Source organism: Coregonus lavaretus (assembly GCF_964263955.1).
Source record: "Coregonus lavaretus genome assembly, chromosome: 7".
In the NCBI taxonomy this organism is placed as follows: domain Eukaryota; kingdom Metazoa; phylum Chordata; class Actinopteri; order Salmoniformes; family Salmonidae; genus Coregonus; species Coregonus lavaretus.
The window spans coordinates 25,729,877-25,746,207 of NC_139994.1; the positions used below are offsets into that span (position 1 = coordinate 25,729,877).

General features: G+C 44.1%; 1 protein-coding gene across 1 annotated transcript; it reads left to right on the forward strand.

The window, feature by feature from the left end:
* Window positions 1–3,811: 3,811 nt before the first annotated feature.
* On the forward strand, window positions 3,812–15,861 carry LOC311132470 (phosphatidylinositol 4-kinase beta-like; the record flags this gene model as incomplete). Its single annotated transcript, XM_084165757.1, has 8 exons — window positions 3,812–4,249; window positions 13,502–13,729; window positions 13,995–14,228; window positions 14,363–14,472; window positions 14,593–14,708; window positions 15,044–15,147; window positions 15,407–15,527; window positions 15,680–15,861. The coding sequence occupies exons 1-8, from the start codon at window positions 3,908–3,910 to the stop codon at window positions 15,859–15,861; spliced, it is 1,437 nt and encodes a 478-aa protein (XP_084021883.1). The 5' UTR covers window positions 3,812–3,907.
* Between the last annotated feature and the right edge of the window lie 470 nt (window positions 15,862–16,331).

Genomic DNA, 16,331 nt, shown 5'->3' on the forward strand with positions numbered 1-16,331 from the left:
GGTTAAATCTGTTGGAGCGATGCGTAGGGTGTGTGCCTTTCACGCATGTAACCTGGGTTCGCTTCCCCACCCCTTGTTTGCTACAATATTTTAGGAAAGGGACATCTTCATGACCAACAATCTTACTCTAAAAACGTTTGTGAAAAAAGTTTGGTCAGTCTGTGAAAGTTAGAAAAGGTTGGTTAGTCTGTGAAAGTTAGAAACTTCCAGCAGGAATTGACAGTCATCAGTCAAGGTGGTTGGATTATATAGCTACAGTGGTGCTATGGTTCCAAAAGTGCTGGTGATAAAATTAACATTACTGGCATACACATTTCAAAACAAAAGCCTATGATCAGGTATGGAGTTTTGGAAATGTTGTTAAACCCAACAGTCTATACTCTATAGCACAAAGTGTGATGTCCCCAATGATAAAATTGCATGTTACTCTAATTGTGAGATGTGTTACAGTTTACAATAGGCTACTTGGGTCTACTATACCTTCATCCTTTATTAAAGCATTCGGTTGCTAGCATTATCTCCACAAGCAAGGGTATCCTGGGGAAAGACAAATCTTCTCCTCCCAGTAGACTAACTGAATCAAAGCCTCTAACATTACTGCTAGATAGCCATGTAAACACGAACCTCAGTGGCAGAGCTAAAGCATAGGCTGCTGTTTACCATAATCAGGATATTTTTTTACAAACCTTGGCGATACTTTCTTTGTTCTCGATTCGGAAGAAACTTGTCTCTTATGAACATCTGTGTGCAGTTGCAGGTGGAACTCCAAAAAACAGAGAATATTCAGAAAAATATTAAATCCACTTTTTGTATTGAGCGATAAATACCCCTTGCATATGTGTAGATCTTTCTTTTGGTCGCACTGTGGGAAGTGCTGTCATTAAGGCTACTTCTACAAGCGGCCGCAGCCGCTTCGCATAGAAACGACTAGTTACTGCAACGGTGTTGGGAAATGTGAGATGTGCACAGCTAAAATGCCGAGGACTTTGCAAAAGGTGGATTTAATATATTTTTTGTCGAATTTTCTCTAGTTTTTGGAGTATGCTACCTGTAACTGCACACAGACGTTTATAAGAGACACATTTCTTCCTAGGTTAGGGGTCTATAATTGTAAAATAAATGTGTTTGATTGAATAACTAGCCTAATCTAACTATCGTGGTCATACATCTGGACTCTTCATCATCATCATCAACACTTTGAATTACTAAGGAATATTCCTATAGCAACTGGTTGCTAGGGGAAACGAGACACTAGCAGTATCCTCTTGTTGTGAGACTGAGAGGAAGGATTGGAGAAGTGCACGAGGAGGGGTGGGAAGCAGAGAAGACGGAGCATGGTTGAAATTCCACCAAATGGATAAGAAGAGGCAGACAAAGTTTGACACATTTATGTTTTCAGTGGTTGACCGACACGAATGAACGAGTAAACCTTGTTTTAGCCTAGTGAAGTATCACAAATTAATACCTCAGTATTAATTATCCACTGCACGGAATCTCCATGAGGGCACAAGTCTGCATGACGATTTTCGCGTAAAGAGAGGCAGCGCGGGAGAGCTGACTTGTCGCCTGGCAGGTATGTTCTGCTATTTTGAATAAAGCTAGCCATACAGCTAATATAAGTTTTAGGCTATTATTAATTTCGTATAGCTAACTAAATAAATGAAGCTATCTAACAGCAATGCTGTTGTGGGCTTACACATTTAATAATTACAACCAGGAGCCTATAATGGAGGAAGTCAGCTTTTCAGTCAGTCCTATCATTTAAATTGAAAATAGGTTATTATAACACAAGGTAAACACATATTTACAATAATTATTAGGTCTATGTTATTAGCCAAAAATGTACTGATAAAAGTACAGAAACATTCATAGCCAGAGGCAACCTAGGCTATACTGCAATTAACACTATACGTATTATACACGCTATGTTCTACAGTGCTGATTCTAAGAACAGGGTTAATTCCCATAAAGTATTAGTATCTCTGTCTCTATCACATACATGCATGGCCAAGGAAGATAGGTTGCATAAACAGATACAAATATAGAGCGATAAGGCGCAAGGGGAAGAGAATAAACAGTGAGAGGGCAAGAATTGGTGAGTACGCTCTGTCCTGCAAATGCCAGAGCACATCAGCGCCGGAGCTACATCTAGTTTGATGTAAGGAAGTAGCCTACTCGATTGCCTATCCAGGGGCCTTGTATGTGATCAGACCTGTTGAAGGTGGGGTTCGTGTGTGAATGTGAGTATGTATAGCTGTAAGTATGAGAACGTATCAGTGTACCATACCCCGTTCAAAGGCACTTCAATATTTTGTCTTGCCCATTGACCCTCTGAATGGCATACATGCACAATCCATGTCTCCAGGCTTTAACCTCTCCTCCCCTTCATCTACGCTGATTTGAAGTGGATTTAACAAGTGACATCAATAGGATAATAGCTTTCCCCTGGTCTGTCATGGAAAGAGCCATCAAAGATGGAGCAGAAAAAGATGGAAAATGAGAGACAGAAGTAGGAGAAGAACAAGAAGTTGGGACAAAAGAGGCATCACAAAGATATGAAGTTTAAGAAGGCCCAGAAGGATTTCATAAAGGAGAAATGGGTCAAGGTAGTCAGAAACAAGTATCTGGCTGCTTTTAAGAGTGAGAACGAGTGGGACAAACTTACACAGAAACGGATTAAAGCTGACTAGAAGAAACAGGAGGACCTCAAGACAAAGGAAGATATGAGAAAGGTGGAAACCAAAGAACACAAAGGCAGCCAGAAGAGAAGAGGCTGCAAGGGAAGAAAAACCTATGATTGGTTTTGGAAAAACTGCAATGGTCCTGCAACAAGTGGAAAATAAATCTGTGTGTTTGTATGCGTGAGTAACTTCCATTTTAGTGTCCGGTTCCACTGTAACCCTTTAAGAACATTCAAAAACGTTTCCACAAGAATTAGAAAATGGAGCTTGGCAGGTAAAAACAACAGATATAAAACCAGCTGTGTACAGTATCATTACATATTGGTTGAATGAGTCAATTGTGAAATAATGAATGACATTCACCAGACAAATTAGTCATTGGACACCATGAGTTTGTTTAGATTTTCCTTTACTGACATGACAAATTAAATACAAAGCAAGAAGTGGCGACGATTAAGACTTCAAGGTGTGGTCTAGTACAGTAGTGTGTTGCTGAAATTCCCTCCCCCTGAAGCTACTTCAAAAGGGTCTGTATATCCGACCTTCGCAAAACTGCAGTAACCGCCTGAACTGACCTTTGTTCGTAAGTACTGTAAATCAAATGAAGACTTCTCATAGTTGGTTCAAGTCCCAGGTTTGCTTAAAAACCTTAGTGTAGTCAACATGATTTTCCTGTGTTTTATATATATTCCACACTGAGGTTGGAATAACAGTGAAATTCTGAAAGATTACAATGCCGTTTTTAGTGTAAGAGCCATTTTAAAAGACGCCTGAAATGTCATTCTATGGTGGTGAGACGAAATGTTGGCCTGCCTGGTGACATCACACCTCCAAACCGCTGTCAATAACAGCTAGTTTTCCCCTCCCCACTCACACCACTCCCAGACAATTCTTGCTTGAGAAATGTCTCTTTGCTAAGAAGCTATTAGTTTCTTTTTGACCATTTTAATTTAAAATAAATCACAGTAAGGTACTTCATTGTTACCCGGAAACTATTTTAAATTGAGATAAAACAGCTGCATTGGACCTTTAAATGGGACTCTTCTTCTCTTACTCCCATATAGTCATCTTTAACTTTAGCTGTAATTTTAACCAAACTTTTTTGCATCTCCTATATGGACGAGGATATGGGCGACGCCATCCGGCCCTACGTGGTGCACCGCTGCCGCCAGAGCATTGCCTTCTCCCTGCAGACGGCATGGCTGCTCGGCGCCTACTCCTCCGACATGCACATCTCTACCCAGCGCCACTCGCGCGGCACCAAGCTGCGCAAGCTAATCCTCTCAGACGAACTAAAGCCCCACTCAGCTTCTAAAGGTGTGGGTCCCGCCGGTGCTGCGGACGCCAGCCCTGGGCTGCGGGACGTTGCCCACATTCGACACCACCAGCGGCACACCGTGGAGCCGCCCCCGGCCCCCGACAGCCAAATCATCCCTGCCGATGCCTACCTCTCGCCTTCCAAGCGGACACATCAGCGATCCAAGTCGGACGCCACGCATTGCACAAGCCTGGGGAGTAGCCTCAGGAGAACAGCCAGCAACCCCAAGGTGGAAAGCGGCTACGATGAGGTGAGTACCTTTTTTAACATATTTTGTCATACAAAAAGAGGGAAGGGAGAGTGGGATCAGAGTTGTAGAGTATAGAATGTCTTTGTACGTTTTTAATCTTTAATAGTAGGCCTGTTGCATACATGTTCTCTTTTATAGTCCCTATGGATGATAAAGCACAGGAAACCCTGAGTAACCTGAATACCAAGTTTTTCTCCATCTGTGTGTCAGTAGTAAATGGTTGTCCTACATAACACTGTGGGATTCAGCAAGGGAAACTTGGATCAGCCATGCTGGAGTGTGCTGAGTCAGCAATACTTTTTATTATTCGCAGGTGCAGCGTTTGCTTGCGACTTGCAGGCTCATCTTGCATGTCTCACAATAATATTACTTGTGCAAAAACTGTTCTGTAAAAATTGAATATTCTTTGGGAGACCAGGAGTACGAGTTTTGGACATTGAAGAGCGTTATTCCAGCTCTTTCTATGGTCTAGCCAGACTACCCTCAGTCTAACTAATAAAGAAGGGGGTGGGGTTAGGTAGCATCTGTCCCACATCTCCAGAGTTCCCTCCCTATTGTTTTGGGCGTGCAGTGTCCTCCCTCTCCTTTTTGGCTGGACTTCTCAGCCAGATTGCTCTGCAGCTGGTGTCAGAGTGAGGTTGAGGGTGGGTCCCTCTCGAATGGAGGGCTTGGTGAAAAAATTGGTCACTTTCTATCATTGCAGACATTAGATTGTTTAGCAGATGCTATTGTGAGCATGTTTGTGTTGGGGCATGATTTGTGTCAGTGTTGACGAGCGATATGGTTCTGGTGGAAGTTTTCTGCTTCCTCTTGTCTGGCCTTTCTCTCGGTCTCACTGATTGTCTGGCTTGCAACCTTCTGTCAGTCCTCTCTCTCTCTCATCATGGGATCAGTTATTTTATGAGAAATCAAATTGGGTAGTTTTAGATGGGCCAAGGTCCTGAACTATAGCAGAAAGACGGTCCCTCTCCCCTCGTTCAAAGCTTTCTTGGACTCTCCCAGGCATTTTGCTGTGTAATGCATTTTCTCCCTACTACCAATGTTTCCTCTCACCTCTAGTCTCTCTCTCACCTCTCTCTATTCTGTTTTTTGTGCCTGTTTTTGTCATCCTTTTTTAAAATCCTCTACCCATCCCTCTCTCAGCTAATCTCCTCTCCTTCTCTTTCGCTCTCCCTCACTCTGTTTTCCTCCCCTCCCTTCCCCACGTATGCCTGCATCAAACCTCCCTGCTGATGTTGTTGTGGCCAGTGATCCCTGTTTAATCTGTGTCTGTGCTGTGATGAATCCTGTAGGGCAGGTGGAGCACATTAACAATCCACAGAATGCAACCAACAGCCCAAAGGAGTTCAAGGGCACTTCGCTTTATTGACTTTGCTCTTTAGGATGTATTAGCAAAGATGGGCAGAAACTGCTTCTCCAATAGAAATCCCCGATCACGCTTGTAGGTGATGTTTTGGCAACGTTAGCTAGCTAAGCTCATGTGCAGAAACACATTGTCGGGTTTAACGGTCGTGCAGGCCGTCAAATCAAAGGCACATAGATTCAAGCTAGGCTTAAGTAGCGGAAACTGTCATTACTACAACCTCATGAAAGTGACAGGTTTTTATTTTCAACAAAAACAACTTTATATCAAAGTTTTTGTCAAATAAAAACCTGTCACTTTCATGAGGTTGTAGTAATGACAGTTTCCGCTACTTAAGCCTAGCTTGAATCTGTGTTGCATTTAGATTTCGAGAAACTTAACAACTAAGAATACATTTTTCACATCTCCCATTAACTTACCAAACCCTGGTCTGGTCTGCTGAGTCTGCTTCGCAAGCATTATGGGAAGTCTCGCGTGTTGCGCCTCTGGGTTTAGAAACTCTGTGGTATTAGTACACAGTGATCACTAGTTGGATGCCAAGCAGTCCATTTTGCTTTGATAATAAATACTGTACTGATAGTCCTTATTGATAAGGCTTCACACGCCATCTTGTTAGTCCTGGTTATTGGCCTAAGGACTGACCTGACTAATTTTGTTTTGATCTTTTTACTTGGCCTCTGGCTGGATTGCAACAGTGAGGAAAAACCAAGAGGCACCAATCACAGTGAAGAGGAAGAAGAATGCTGTGAAATATGTCCACAATTTTGAGCCGCGCTGTAATGTGAGTGGGACCACCCCCGCAGTGCAGATTGGGTGGGTGTTGCATTACAGCCCTTTTTTGTTTACAGTCTGGGCTCAGCTGTCAGTGCCCAGGTATGCTCTCTCCGCCACAATACTTCCCTCTTCCTGCCCACCTCGCGTCGTCTTGGCAACATAGCCGCCGGGCTGGGGCACTGTGGTGGATTCAGATAGCACCATTTCCCCCCCAGAGTGGGATTCAATGTAAACATACATGATGAGTTTAACTACAGATGCAGCTGTCGCTTTACACAAATTATTTCTGTTTCTATATACACTACCGTTCAAAAGTTTGGGGTCACTTAGAAATGTCCTTGTTTTTGAAAGAAAAGCATTTTCTTTGTCCATTTTTAAAATAACATCAAATTGATCAGAAATACAGTGTAGACATTGTTAATGTTGTAGCTGGAAACGGCAGATTTTTAATGGAATGTCTACATAGGCGTACAGAGGTCAATTATCAGCAACCATCTGTCCTGTGTTCCAATGGCACGTTGTGTTTGCTAATCCAAGTTTATCATTTTAAAAGGCTAATTGATCATTAGAAAACCATTTTGCAATTATGTTAGCACAGCTGAAAACTGTTGTGCTGATTTTAAAGGAGCAATAAAACTGGCCTTCTTGAGACTAGTTGAGTATCTGGTGCATCAGCAATTGTGGGTTCGATTACAGGCTCAAAATGGCCAGAAACAAAGAACTTTCTTCTGAAACTCGTCAGTCTATTCTTGTTCTGAGAAATGAATGCTATTCCATGCGAGAAATGCCAAGAAACTGAAGATCTTGTACAACGCTGTGTACTACTCCCTTCACAGAACAGCGCTCTAACCAGAATAGAAAGCGCGTATTACTCTGTATTTCTGATCAATTTGATGTTATTTTAATGGACGAAAAATTGCTTTTCTTTTGAAAACAAGGACATTTCTAAGTGACCCCAAACTTTTGAACAGTAGTGTGTGTGTGTGTGTATATATATGTGTGTGTATATATATGTCAGAATTACATGGCCAGTATTGAATAGAGGAGAATGCTAGCAAATTCTGAGCGTTTGAGAGACTGTTTTACAACCGGAGTATGCAATATTGGTTTCATCAACACACCTGTATCAACTGCATGTCGGCCATTTGCGGTTATACGTGAGTGCCGGTGGAAAGTTTATCTGGATATAGGACATCTGACATGACAATGACATTAATACATGCTAATAGTTAACTAGCGAGAACCAGCCACTCACTATGTTTTGAAATGGCTATCTAGTTAGTCTATAGGCGATATCATTATTTTACCTGCTGCGCAATGTCTCTCACCCCCTCTCTCCTCTGGCAACTACCCACTTGAACACATGCAGGTGATGGACACACCATGACTTTTCCAAGATTTTCATTGCTGACCAAAAATTGGCTATAACTGGGTAAATAGCTCACTAACTAGCATTAAATATCAACATGTTCACGTGGAGCTAGTCTCGCTTTGATCTCAAAAACACATCTTGCGACTGCATGATTGAAAGACCACTCGTTCCTGTAGGCCTACAATAACAGAGGACACTTTGATCAAATTCTGATTGGGGTAGCATAATTGTTTGATTTTTAGCGTGATTTATTATTTTTTACTTATCCGTTCGGTCAAGCATCAATGTCGGGCCCAGCATTATTCACTTGAACATAAAGACGTTCGGTGGCAGGCAAATGCCTCAACATTGATTTGACTGCTGTAAAATCAGTTGTAGGTCTTTAGACTGACTTCCTCATCAGATAGGCTAGTACAGAGGAGCTATGCGTTGTCACCCGATTTTAGCTCCACCCTTACAAAATGGTATTCTAACACGTCGCCCTGTGTTCAACAATCACCTGGACAACAAGTGCAAAGGGCGTCTGCTCTACTGCTGACGTACATGCACACAGAGAAAATGCATTTCTGCCACACCTTGTTGTGTTCTGCAGGTAACCCAAGCCTCAGGCTCGGTCTCCCTGTCGACTCTATCCCCAAGGCAGTTGTCATCAGCAACGTGTACTTTGGTTACATGTCTATTGGGTGAGCAGTTACTGTCTATACAGGTACATTCCGGAAAGTATCCTACAGCTAATTGCTCATTTTAGGCTAGACTCCTGAAATGCATTACATATTTGAAAATCTAATCAGCATGAGAATTACATTTTCAGTTATTTGGATCCAGTTGCGGTCAAATACACTATATATACAAAAGTATGTGGACAAACCTTCAAATTAGTGGATTTGGCTATTTCAGCCACACCTGTTGCTGACAGGTGTATAAAATCGAGCACAGCCATGTGATCTCCATAGACAAACCATGGCAGTAGAATGACCTTACTGAAGAGCTCAGTGACTTTCTACGTGGCACCGTCATAGGATGCCACCTTTCCAACAAGTCAGTTTGTCAAATTCCTGCCCTGCTAGAGCTTCCCCGGTAAACTGTAAGTACTGTTATTGTGAAGTGGAAACGTCTAGGAGCAACAACGGCTCAGCCGCAAAGTGGTAGGCCACACAAGCTCACTGAACGAGACCGGCGAGTGCTGAAGCGCATGGCGCATAAAAATCGTCTGTCTTCGGGTTCCAAACTGCCTCTGGAAGCAACGTGAAGTGGGTTCCCATGGCCGAGCACCTGCACACAAGCCTAAGATCACCATACGCAATGCCAAGTGTCGGCTGGAGTGGTGTAAAGCTCACCGCCATTGGACTCTGGAGAAGTGGAAACGCGTTCTCTGGAGTGATGAATCATGCTTCACCATTTGGCAGTCCGACGGACTAATCTAGGTTTGGCGGATGCCAGGAGAACGCTACCTGCCCAAATGCATAGTGCCAACTGTAATGTTTGGTGGAGGATGAATAATGGTCTGGGGCTGTTTTTCATGGTTCGGGCTAAGCCCTTTAGTTCCAGTGAAGGGAAATCTTAACGCTACAGCATACAATGACATTCTAGACGATTCTGTGCTTCCAACTTTGTGGCAACAGTTTGGGGAAGGCCCTTTCCTGTTTCAGCATGACAATGCCCCTGTGCACAAAGCGAGGTCTGTACAGAAATGGTTTGTTGAGATCGGTGTGGAAGAACTTGACTGGCCTGCACAGAGCCCTGTCCTCAACCCCATCGAACACCTTTGGGATGAATTGGAACGCTGACTGCGAGCCAGGCCTAATCGCCGAACATCAGTGCCCGACCTCACGAATGCTCTTGTGGTTGAGTAGAAGCAAGTACCCGCAGCAATGTTCCAACATCTTCCAACATGCCCACGATTTTGTAATGAGATATTTGACAAGCAGGTGTCTACATACTTTTGGTAATGTAGTGTACATTTCAGCAAGGAGCAAAGTTTCATCATGTTGTTGAGTCCATGAACAGTTGTTCCACAAAAAAAAAGACGGGTTATTTTATTTTCGTGCCGGCTTCATCCATAACCGAGTGGCGCAGTGGTCTAAGGCACTGCATCTCAGTGCTTGAGGCGTCACTACAGACCCCCTGGTTCGATTCCAGGCTATATCACAACTTGCAGTGATTGGGAGTCCCATAGGGCGGCGCAGAATTGGCCCAGCGTCGTCTGGGTTTGGCTGGTGTAGGCCGTCATTGTAAATAAGAATATGTTCTTAACTGAATTGCCTAGTTAAATAAAGGTAAAATAAAAATATATATATGGTAATTGTGCCAGCCCTAACAGGACTCGACTCTATATGATAGAGCAGATATCCACTCTACCTTTTCAAATCTATGAATTACATTTTGGGAAGTGTTACCCAGCCACTTTATTTGATTGGAACACCAATTATTTTGCCTCGTTAAGCATGGGTCCAGAATCAGTTGTTTTGAATAGGGAAATCCAATCCCAGTAACACTCGGGGACCCTTCCTCAACAGAACGTCCTGTCCACTCTGGAAGTAATGTCAGGAAGTCATGACGTTTGGTCATGATCCAGAAAATACACTTCTTCACAGGAAAGGCATTTTGACATTTGACTACAAAAGTAGAATGCTAAGGAAGCTGCTTGGTTTGCCTGTCAACACAAAAAGACCAAGGAAATGCTATGAAATACAGTTTCCTCGTCCTGGAAAATCTGTGGTTTTGAATAGGCCTAACTAGGGCTGTGGCGGTCATGAAATTTTGGCAGGCGGTAATTGTCATGCAAATGACTACCGGTCTCACGGTAATTGACCGTTAATTAACATAAACATGTTTAGCTCGCTTTTGGAACATCTAGATTTTAAAAAGTCAAAGTACATTTTTAATATAGCCATCACAATAAAATCCATTATTGATTTAGTTGTGATAGGCTTATAAACCAGGGAATGTCTTAGAAATCAAAACATAAAGGGCTGCATGATGCAACTCTATATATTGATGATTTGGAGAGTGGGAGATTTAATCAATGGAAGATGGAATTAAAAGTGAAATGAGAGGCTACAACGACCAAAAGCCAACGGGTATGCTGCTATTTACGCTATAGTCTGAGTGGAGTTATGTGTAGGCTAACGGTAGGACGGTGAAAAGCGCAGTAATGTTATGGCTAGGCTCAATTAGCCGAGTTAGCTAGCTTCTCTCAGTTTGATACAGTCAAGACAGGTACTGAATAATCGGATTGGATGATAAATAACTAGCAAGAAGTTAACAGTGGTTGCGGTCTCTCTCTCAGGCTCATGGTGCTTACTCATACATTCACACACACACCGAACGGCCTCCACTCCCTAACAGCCTCGCTCTCGCTCTCTCCCCTCCCATGGGTCCGGTTGAATAAAGTAGCAAAACAATTGGCTTTTCTGCTGCTTCCCTCACTCGGATCAGACCAGTTGTCCTTTCGGGAGAGGTTTTAAAAATGTATGCATATTGGGTCCGGGGCTTTCCCGTGTCCATTTCGGAACAGGAACTGTAACTCCCATAATTATTTGTCCTCATCATTCAGATTATTCAAATTAAATCATGATGTGATTAGAGGGACAATAGAGCACTGAGTTCCAGGCCATTAGCAAGTTTGGTAGGCTATCCATCAGCACCGTTCATTTGCGCAGTTTTGGATTGGGAGTACCTTTACCAACGGGAATTTAACTGCGGTCACGACTCGTGACTGGCGGTAATAAGGTCACCGCAACAGCCCTAGCCCTAATCTGTGTGTCAACGCCACCTCTAGGCTCTGTTTCAATGTCCACACCAACTAGCACATGTATGCATTGGGCATGATTTCTTTGTGGTATAAAAGTATGGACATTGGCATGTAGTGCAATGGTCTCAACCCCTTGGGTTGTTTTTCTCTCTGTAATCGGATAACTTGCTTCATGTTTTTGAAAAATGCTTCTGGGAGTTTTGGAATGGGGAGACTCAGCTAAATGTAAAGACACCTGGAGTAACCTTTACTGAAGGAGAGTCAGTCAAAGTCAGTCATAATTACACACGTTTACACATTTTACATGGTAGTCCTAAGCAACATACGCCACTGGCAGTAGTTCATGTGGCAAAAATTGGCCTACCTGGTATTAAAGGTAGACTCAGTGGGATGACGTAGATGCAGAAAGTAAACAGCATAGTGTCACGGTTCAGACAGACGACCAGAGGACCACAATTGCGTCACACCAGAAAGTTTATTAAACTTAAGGGAAAAGGGAAGTAGGGAGTGAATGAAGGCTCCAGGGGTAACAGGGATCCCGTCCAATGCGCTGGGTCTGTGCCCCCCCCAGTGGCAGCGATGCGTCCTATGAAGCCGGTGGTGGGTGGTCCAGAAGTCCTGGGGGGGGGAGACACAGACACAACAGGGCGGAATGAAACCAGGCAGCAGTACAGTTCAAGGGAAATCCAAAATACGTAGTAGCAAGGCAGAAGGCTGGTCAGAGTTACCGGGATAGAAGAGTAGTCAGGAGTCGTAATGGCAGAAGCAGGTCTGGATCTCCTGAGGCAGAAGAGTATCCAAAAAACAGGCAGGTCCGGGGTCACAAAACCAGGGTGAGCCAGAAGCGCGAGCAAACAGGTTCCGGGTGTGAGCTTTGCAGACGATCTGACACCGGAGAGCTGAAAGACAGGGCCTTAAATACTGGGAGAGGTAGTGGGTAATGCAGCGCAGCTGGCAGAGTAATTAGAGCAGAGCAGAGCAGGGACAGGTGGAGCTAGTTAGGCTGAGTAGAGAGAGTGGTGAGCAGAGTGGAAGAAAATTAAGGTGGTAACCCGGTGGAGTGAGAGGCCCATGACACATAGTGGGTCCATTTCCACAACAACTAAGAGCGTTGAAGTGCGAGGCTCAACTTCTCCGCTGTTTTGGTCCCTTGGCTACCATGCTGTAACAGTGCGACTGTGTGAGAAAAGTATTTTATCTCGCTCATCTCAATATCTGCGGTGCTGCTCGTGGCAACATACATTTCACTGAGTCTACCTTTAACTAAGAACTAACAAATTAACCTTTTTTTCTTGTGTGTTAAGTATTTTAACAAAAATGTTAACTGTCCCATATGTTAGCCTACTTAATTGGAACTTGTTTCCATAACAAAACAAAATGTAAGTACTTTCTTTATATAGTAACCTTATGATTGAGATGTTATCTAATTTCAAAGTAGCCTTAATGGTGGACTGTAGAACAAAGGACTTCCTAGATTTGTACTTTGACCTACTATAATGGTATTGAATATTGCTCATACTTTAAATATGAAGATATTGGACACCATAAGTTGACTAAACATCTCCAAGGCCCAAGAGCTTGTTTGGTATCTGGGTTTCGCTCAAGTCTCTCATTTTAACCATTGTGGTACTGATCTCTGGTGCTGGAATGTGGTACTGCAATGGGTTGACATAATTTAATTTATTTGCTTCTTTCTCCCTGTGCCCATGCATTCTTAGTCTTATACTTCCCCTTGGTTTTCTCTTCAGATTCCGCTCCTAAAACATCCTTCTTTCAATTCCCATCATACCCATCTTCCTCCCTCCTTTCTCAGCCTCTTTTTTTTTTTGTGTGTGTGTAGTCATTCATGGAAGGACCCTAAAAAAAAGATGTGCCACTTGTTATTTGCTGTAGCTTGTTGTAAATGTCTTCAGAACACAAAAAGACATCTGTCTTGATCTAGATTCTAACCAGCTCTCCTCCTCCTAACCTCGCTCCTCCTCTCTGTAGCCGTTGCGCCTGACGCTGCAGAGGGAGTTCATCAAGTCTCTGATGGGCATCGGAAAGCGGCTGGCCACGCTGCCCACCAAGGAGCAGAAGACCTGGCAGCTCATCTCAGAGCTGTCACAGCTCAACCACAAGCTGCCAGCCCGCGTCTGGCTGCCCACTGCAGCCTTCGACCACCACGTGGTGCGCGTGCCCCACACACAGGCCGTGGTGCTCAACTCCAAAGATAAGGTGAGGCAACTTGTTGTAATACACATGTATAAGGAGGTACACACACACACAACAGGCTCCAAAAACAAGGTGACCAGAATGCCTAGTAGTTTGACACGATTAATTAGTTAACTCATTTGTTAGTTTGTTATTTATTTCTGAGGAGCCTGGAGTTTAGATGGAGTGGGCCCCAATGCTCTTTGTCAATGGGACTTCCTGCATAAATGTACCTTACAAAAATAGGTCTAGAACTCCAGTGACCTCTTCATTCTCCCCTTCCTCTCAGGCCCCGTACATCATCTACGTGGAGGTGCTGGAGTGCGAGAGGTTCGAGACGTCCGGCATTCCCCTGCGCATCCCGGAGACATGCATCCGCAGCGCCCGCTCTGTGGACAACCTCCTCCCGGAGTGCGTTGGCATCACAGCCGAGCAGCGCGCCGGCAGTTTCTCCACCGTGCCCAACTACGACAACGACGACGAGGCCTGGGCAGTGGATGACATCGGCAAGTTGGAAGTGGAGGTGGGTACCCATGGCAACCACATGGTGGCACCGTCTGACTTTAAGTCACATTTTGATGACTAGGTTGTTGGGGAAGGAGGAGGTGAATCAGATATGAATGTACTTTTAACTCTGGGGTCCTTCTATGGTTCCAGCTCCCAGAAGGCCACACCAGTAGCAGTGACAACATCTCCCAGTTCTCTGTGGACAGCATCACCAGCACGGAGAGCAAGGAGCCTGTCTTCATCGCCGCTGGCGACATCAGGTACAGGGTCACTGCCTGACAGAATTGCCCTGCTAGCTTGTAGTTTGTCTTTAAGACTTTCTTGTTATAGAGTTTTGGTCTGGATAGCTGTTTTACAACCGCATGTTTCTTTTGTCTTAGGCGACGTCTATCAGAGAACCTGGCCCACACCCCCACAACGTTCCGGAAAGATCCGGAGGACCCGTCCGCTGTGGCGCTCAAGGAGCCCTGGCAGGAGAAAGTCAGGTGGGTGATTGGTACATAGAAATATACACTGCTCAAAAAAATTAAGGGAACACTAAAATAACACATCCTAGATCTGAATGAATGAAATGATCTTATTAAATACTTTTTTCTTTACATAGTTGAATGTGCTGACAACAAAATCACACAAAAATTATCAATGGAAATCAAATTTATCAACCCATGGCGGTCTGGATTTGGAGTCACCCTCAAAATTAAAAAGTGGAAAACCACACTACAGGCTGATCCATCTTTGCTGTAATGTCCTTAAAACAAGTCAAAATGAGGCTCAGTAGTGTGTGTGTGTGGCCTCCACGTGCCTGTATGCCCTTCCTACTCCTGGACTCAGAGGGCCACATAATCCACATTGACTTTGGCTTCATCCTGTCCAGCTCGCCCAGGAACCTGGGCTTTGAGACCTCCGCTTTTAAGCTCACCAGCGAATTTGTGGATGTGAGTCAAATGAATTATACTGCATGCGAATTTGCATTGTCATATAAGTGTAAACTGGAGAACACTGTGGAATTGATCATACAACTAGCTGCCTAACAATCTAGCTAGAAACCTCACAAAATGTTCACTGCATAAATGCATACATTTGTTAGTGTTCAAAGATGCTATTAGCGAGTTTGCTGGTTAGTTGCAGTAGCCTGCATAACCTGTTGGTTTTTTATGTGTAAAGACTAACCTCTGTTGTCTGTGGTTCTCTCAGGTGATGGGAGGCCTGGATGGAGACATGTTCAACTACTACAAGATGCTGATGCTCCAGGGCCTGATAGCTGCTCGCAAACACATGGAGAAGGTGGTCCAAATAGTGGAGATCATGCAGCAAGGTACTGTTAGCTAAAACGGTATATTAGCATGACCAGTGTGTTGTGGTGTTTTTCCATAAACATTATCTATCTGCCCGGTTTCTCTGTGGTCTTGGGATTGCAACTCCTCTGACTCCCTCTCCCTGGGTCTCCCCTCTCTCCTCCCCCACCAGGCTCTCACCTACCCTGCTTCCATGGCTCCAGCACCATCCGCTACCTGAAGGAACGTTTCCACATGAGCCTGACGGAGGAGCAGCTACAGGTGCTGGTGGAGCAGATGGTGGATGGCTCCATGCGCTCCATCACCACCAAGCTTTACGACGGCTTCCAGTACTTCACCAACGGCATCATGTGAACAGTTCGACACCAAACTCTACTACATGGGACAACCACATGGGAGAGCAAGCAAACATACATATAAAGATGGTGGTGAACATGTGCATATGGACTCACGCATGTGTGCTTGCCATAGCAGCACATTTAGGAAAATGGACTTGTGTATAGACTAGTGCTACAGGACCTGTTTGCAAACTCGGTATGTTCTTTGTCTTAGACGGACCACTGTTTACCCCCTCCTTGTTTTGGCCTTGTGGAGGGGGAGTCCGCACCTCCTCTCCCTCTTGTCCTCCTATCCATAGGACATTTACCGCATTGACTGTTCTAAAACGAGGCATAACGCACAGTTCAAATCACACACGAAAAGGATAAGTATCAATATCGGAGAAGGTACTTCATTGAAAAGGGGGAGGGGCAATGTGGGAGTGGTCTATATTCAGAGGAGCCAAGAAGACTTTTCTCAGAATGGATGAAAAATGAATAACTGTA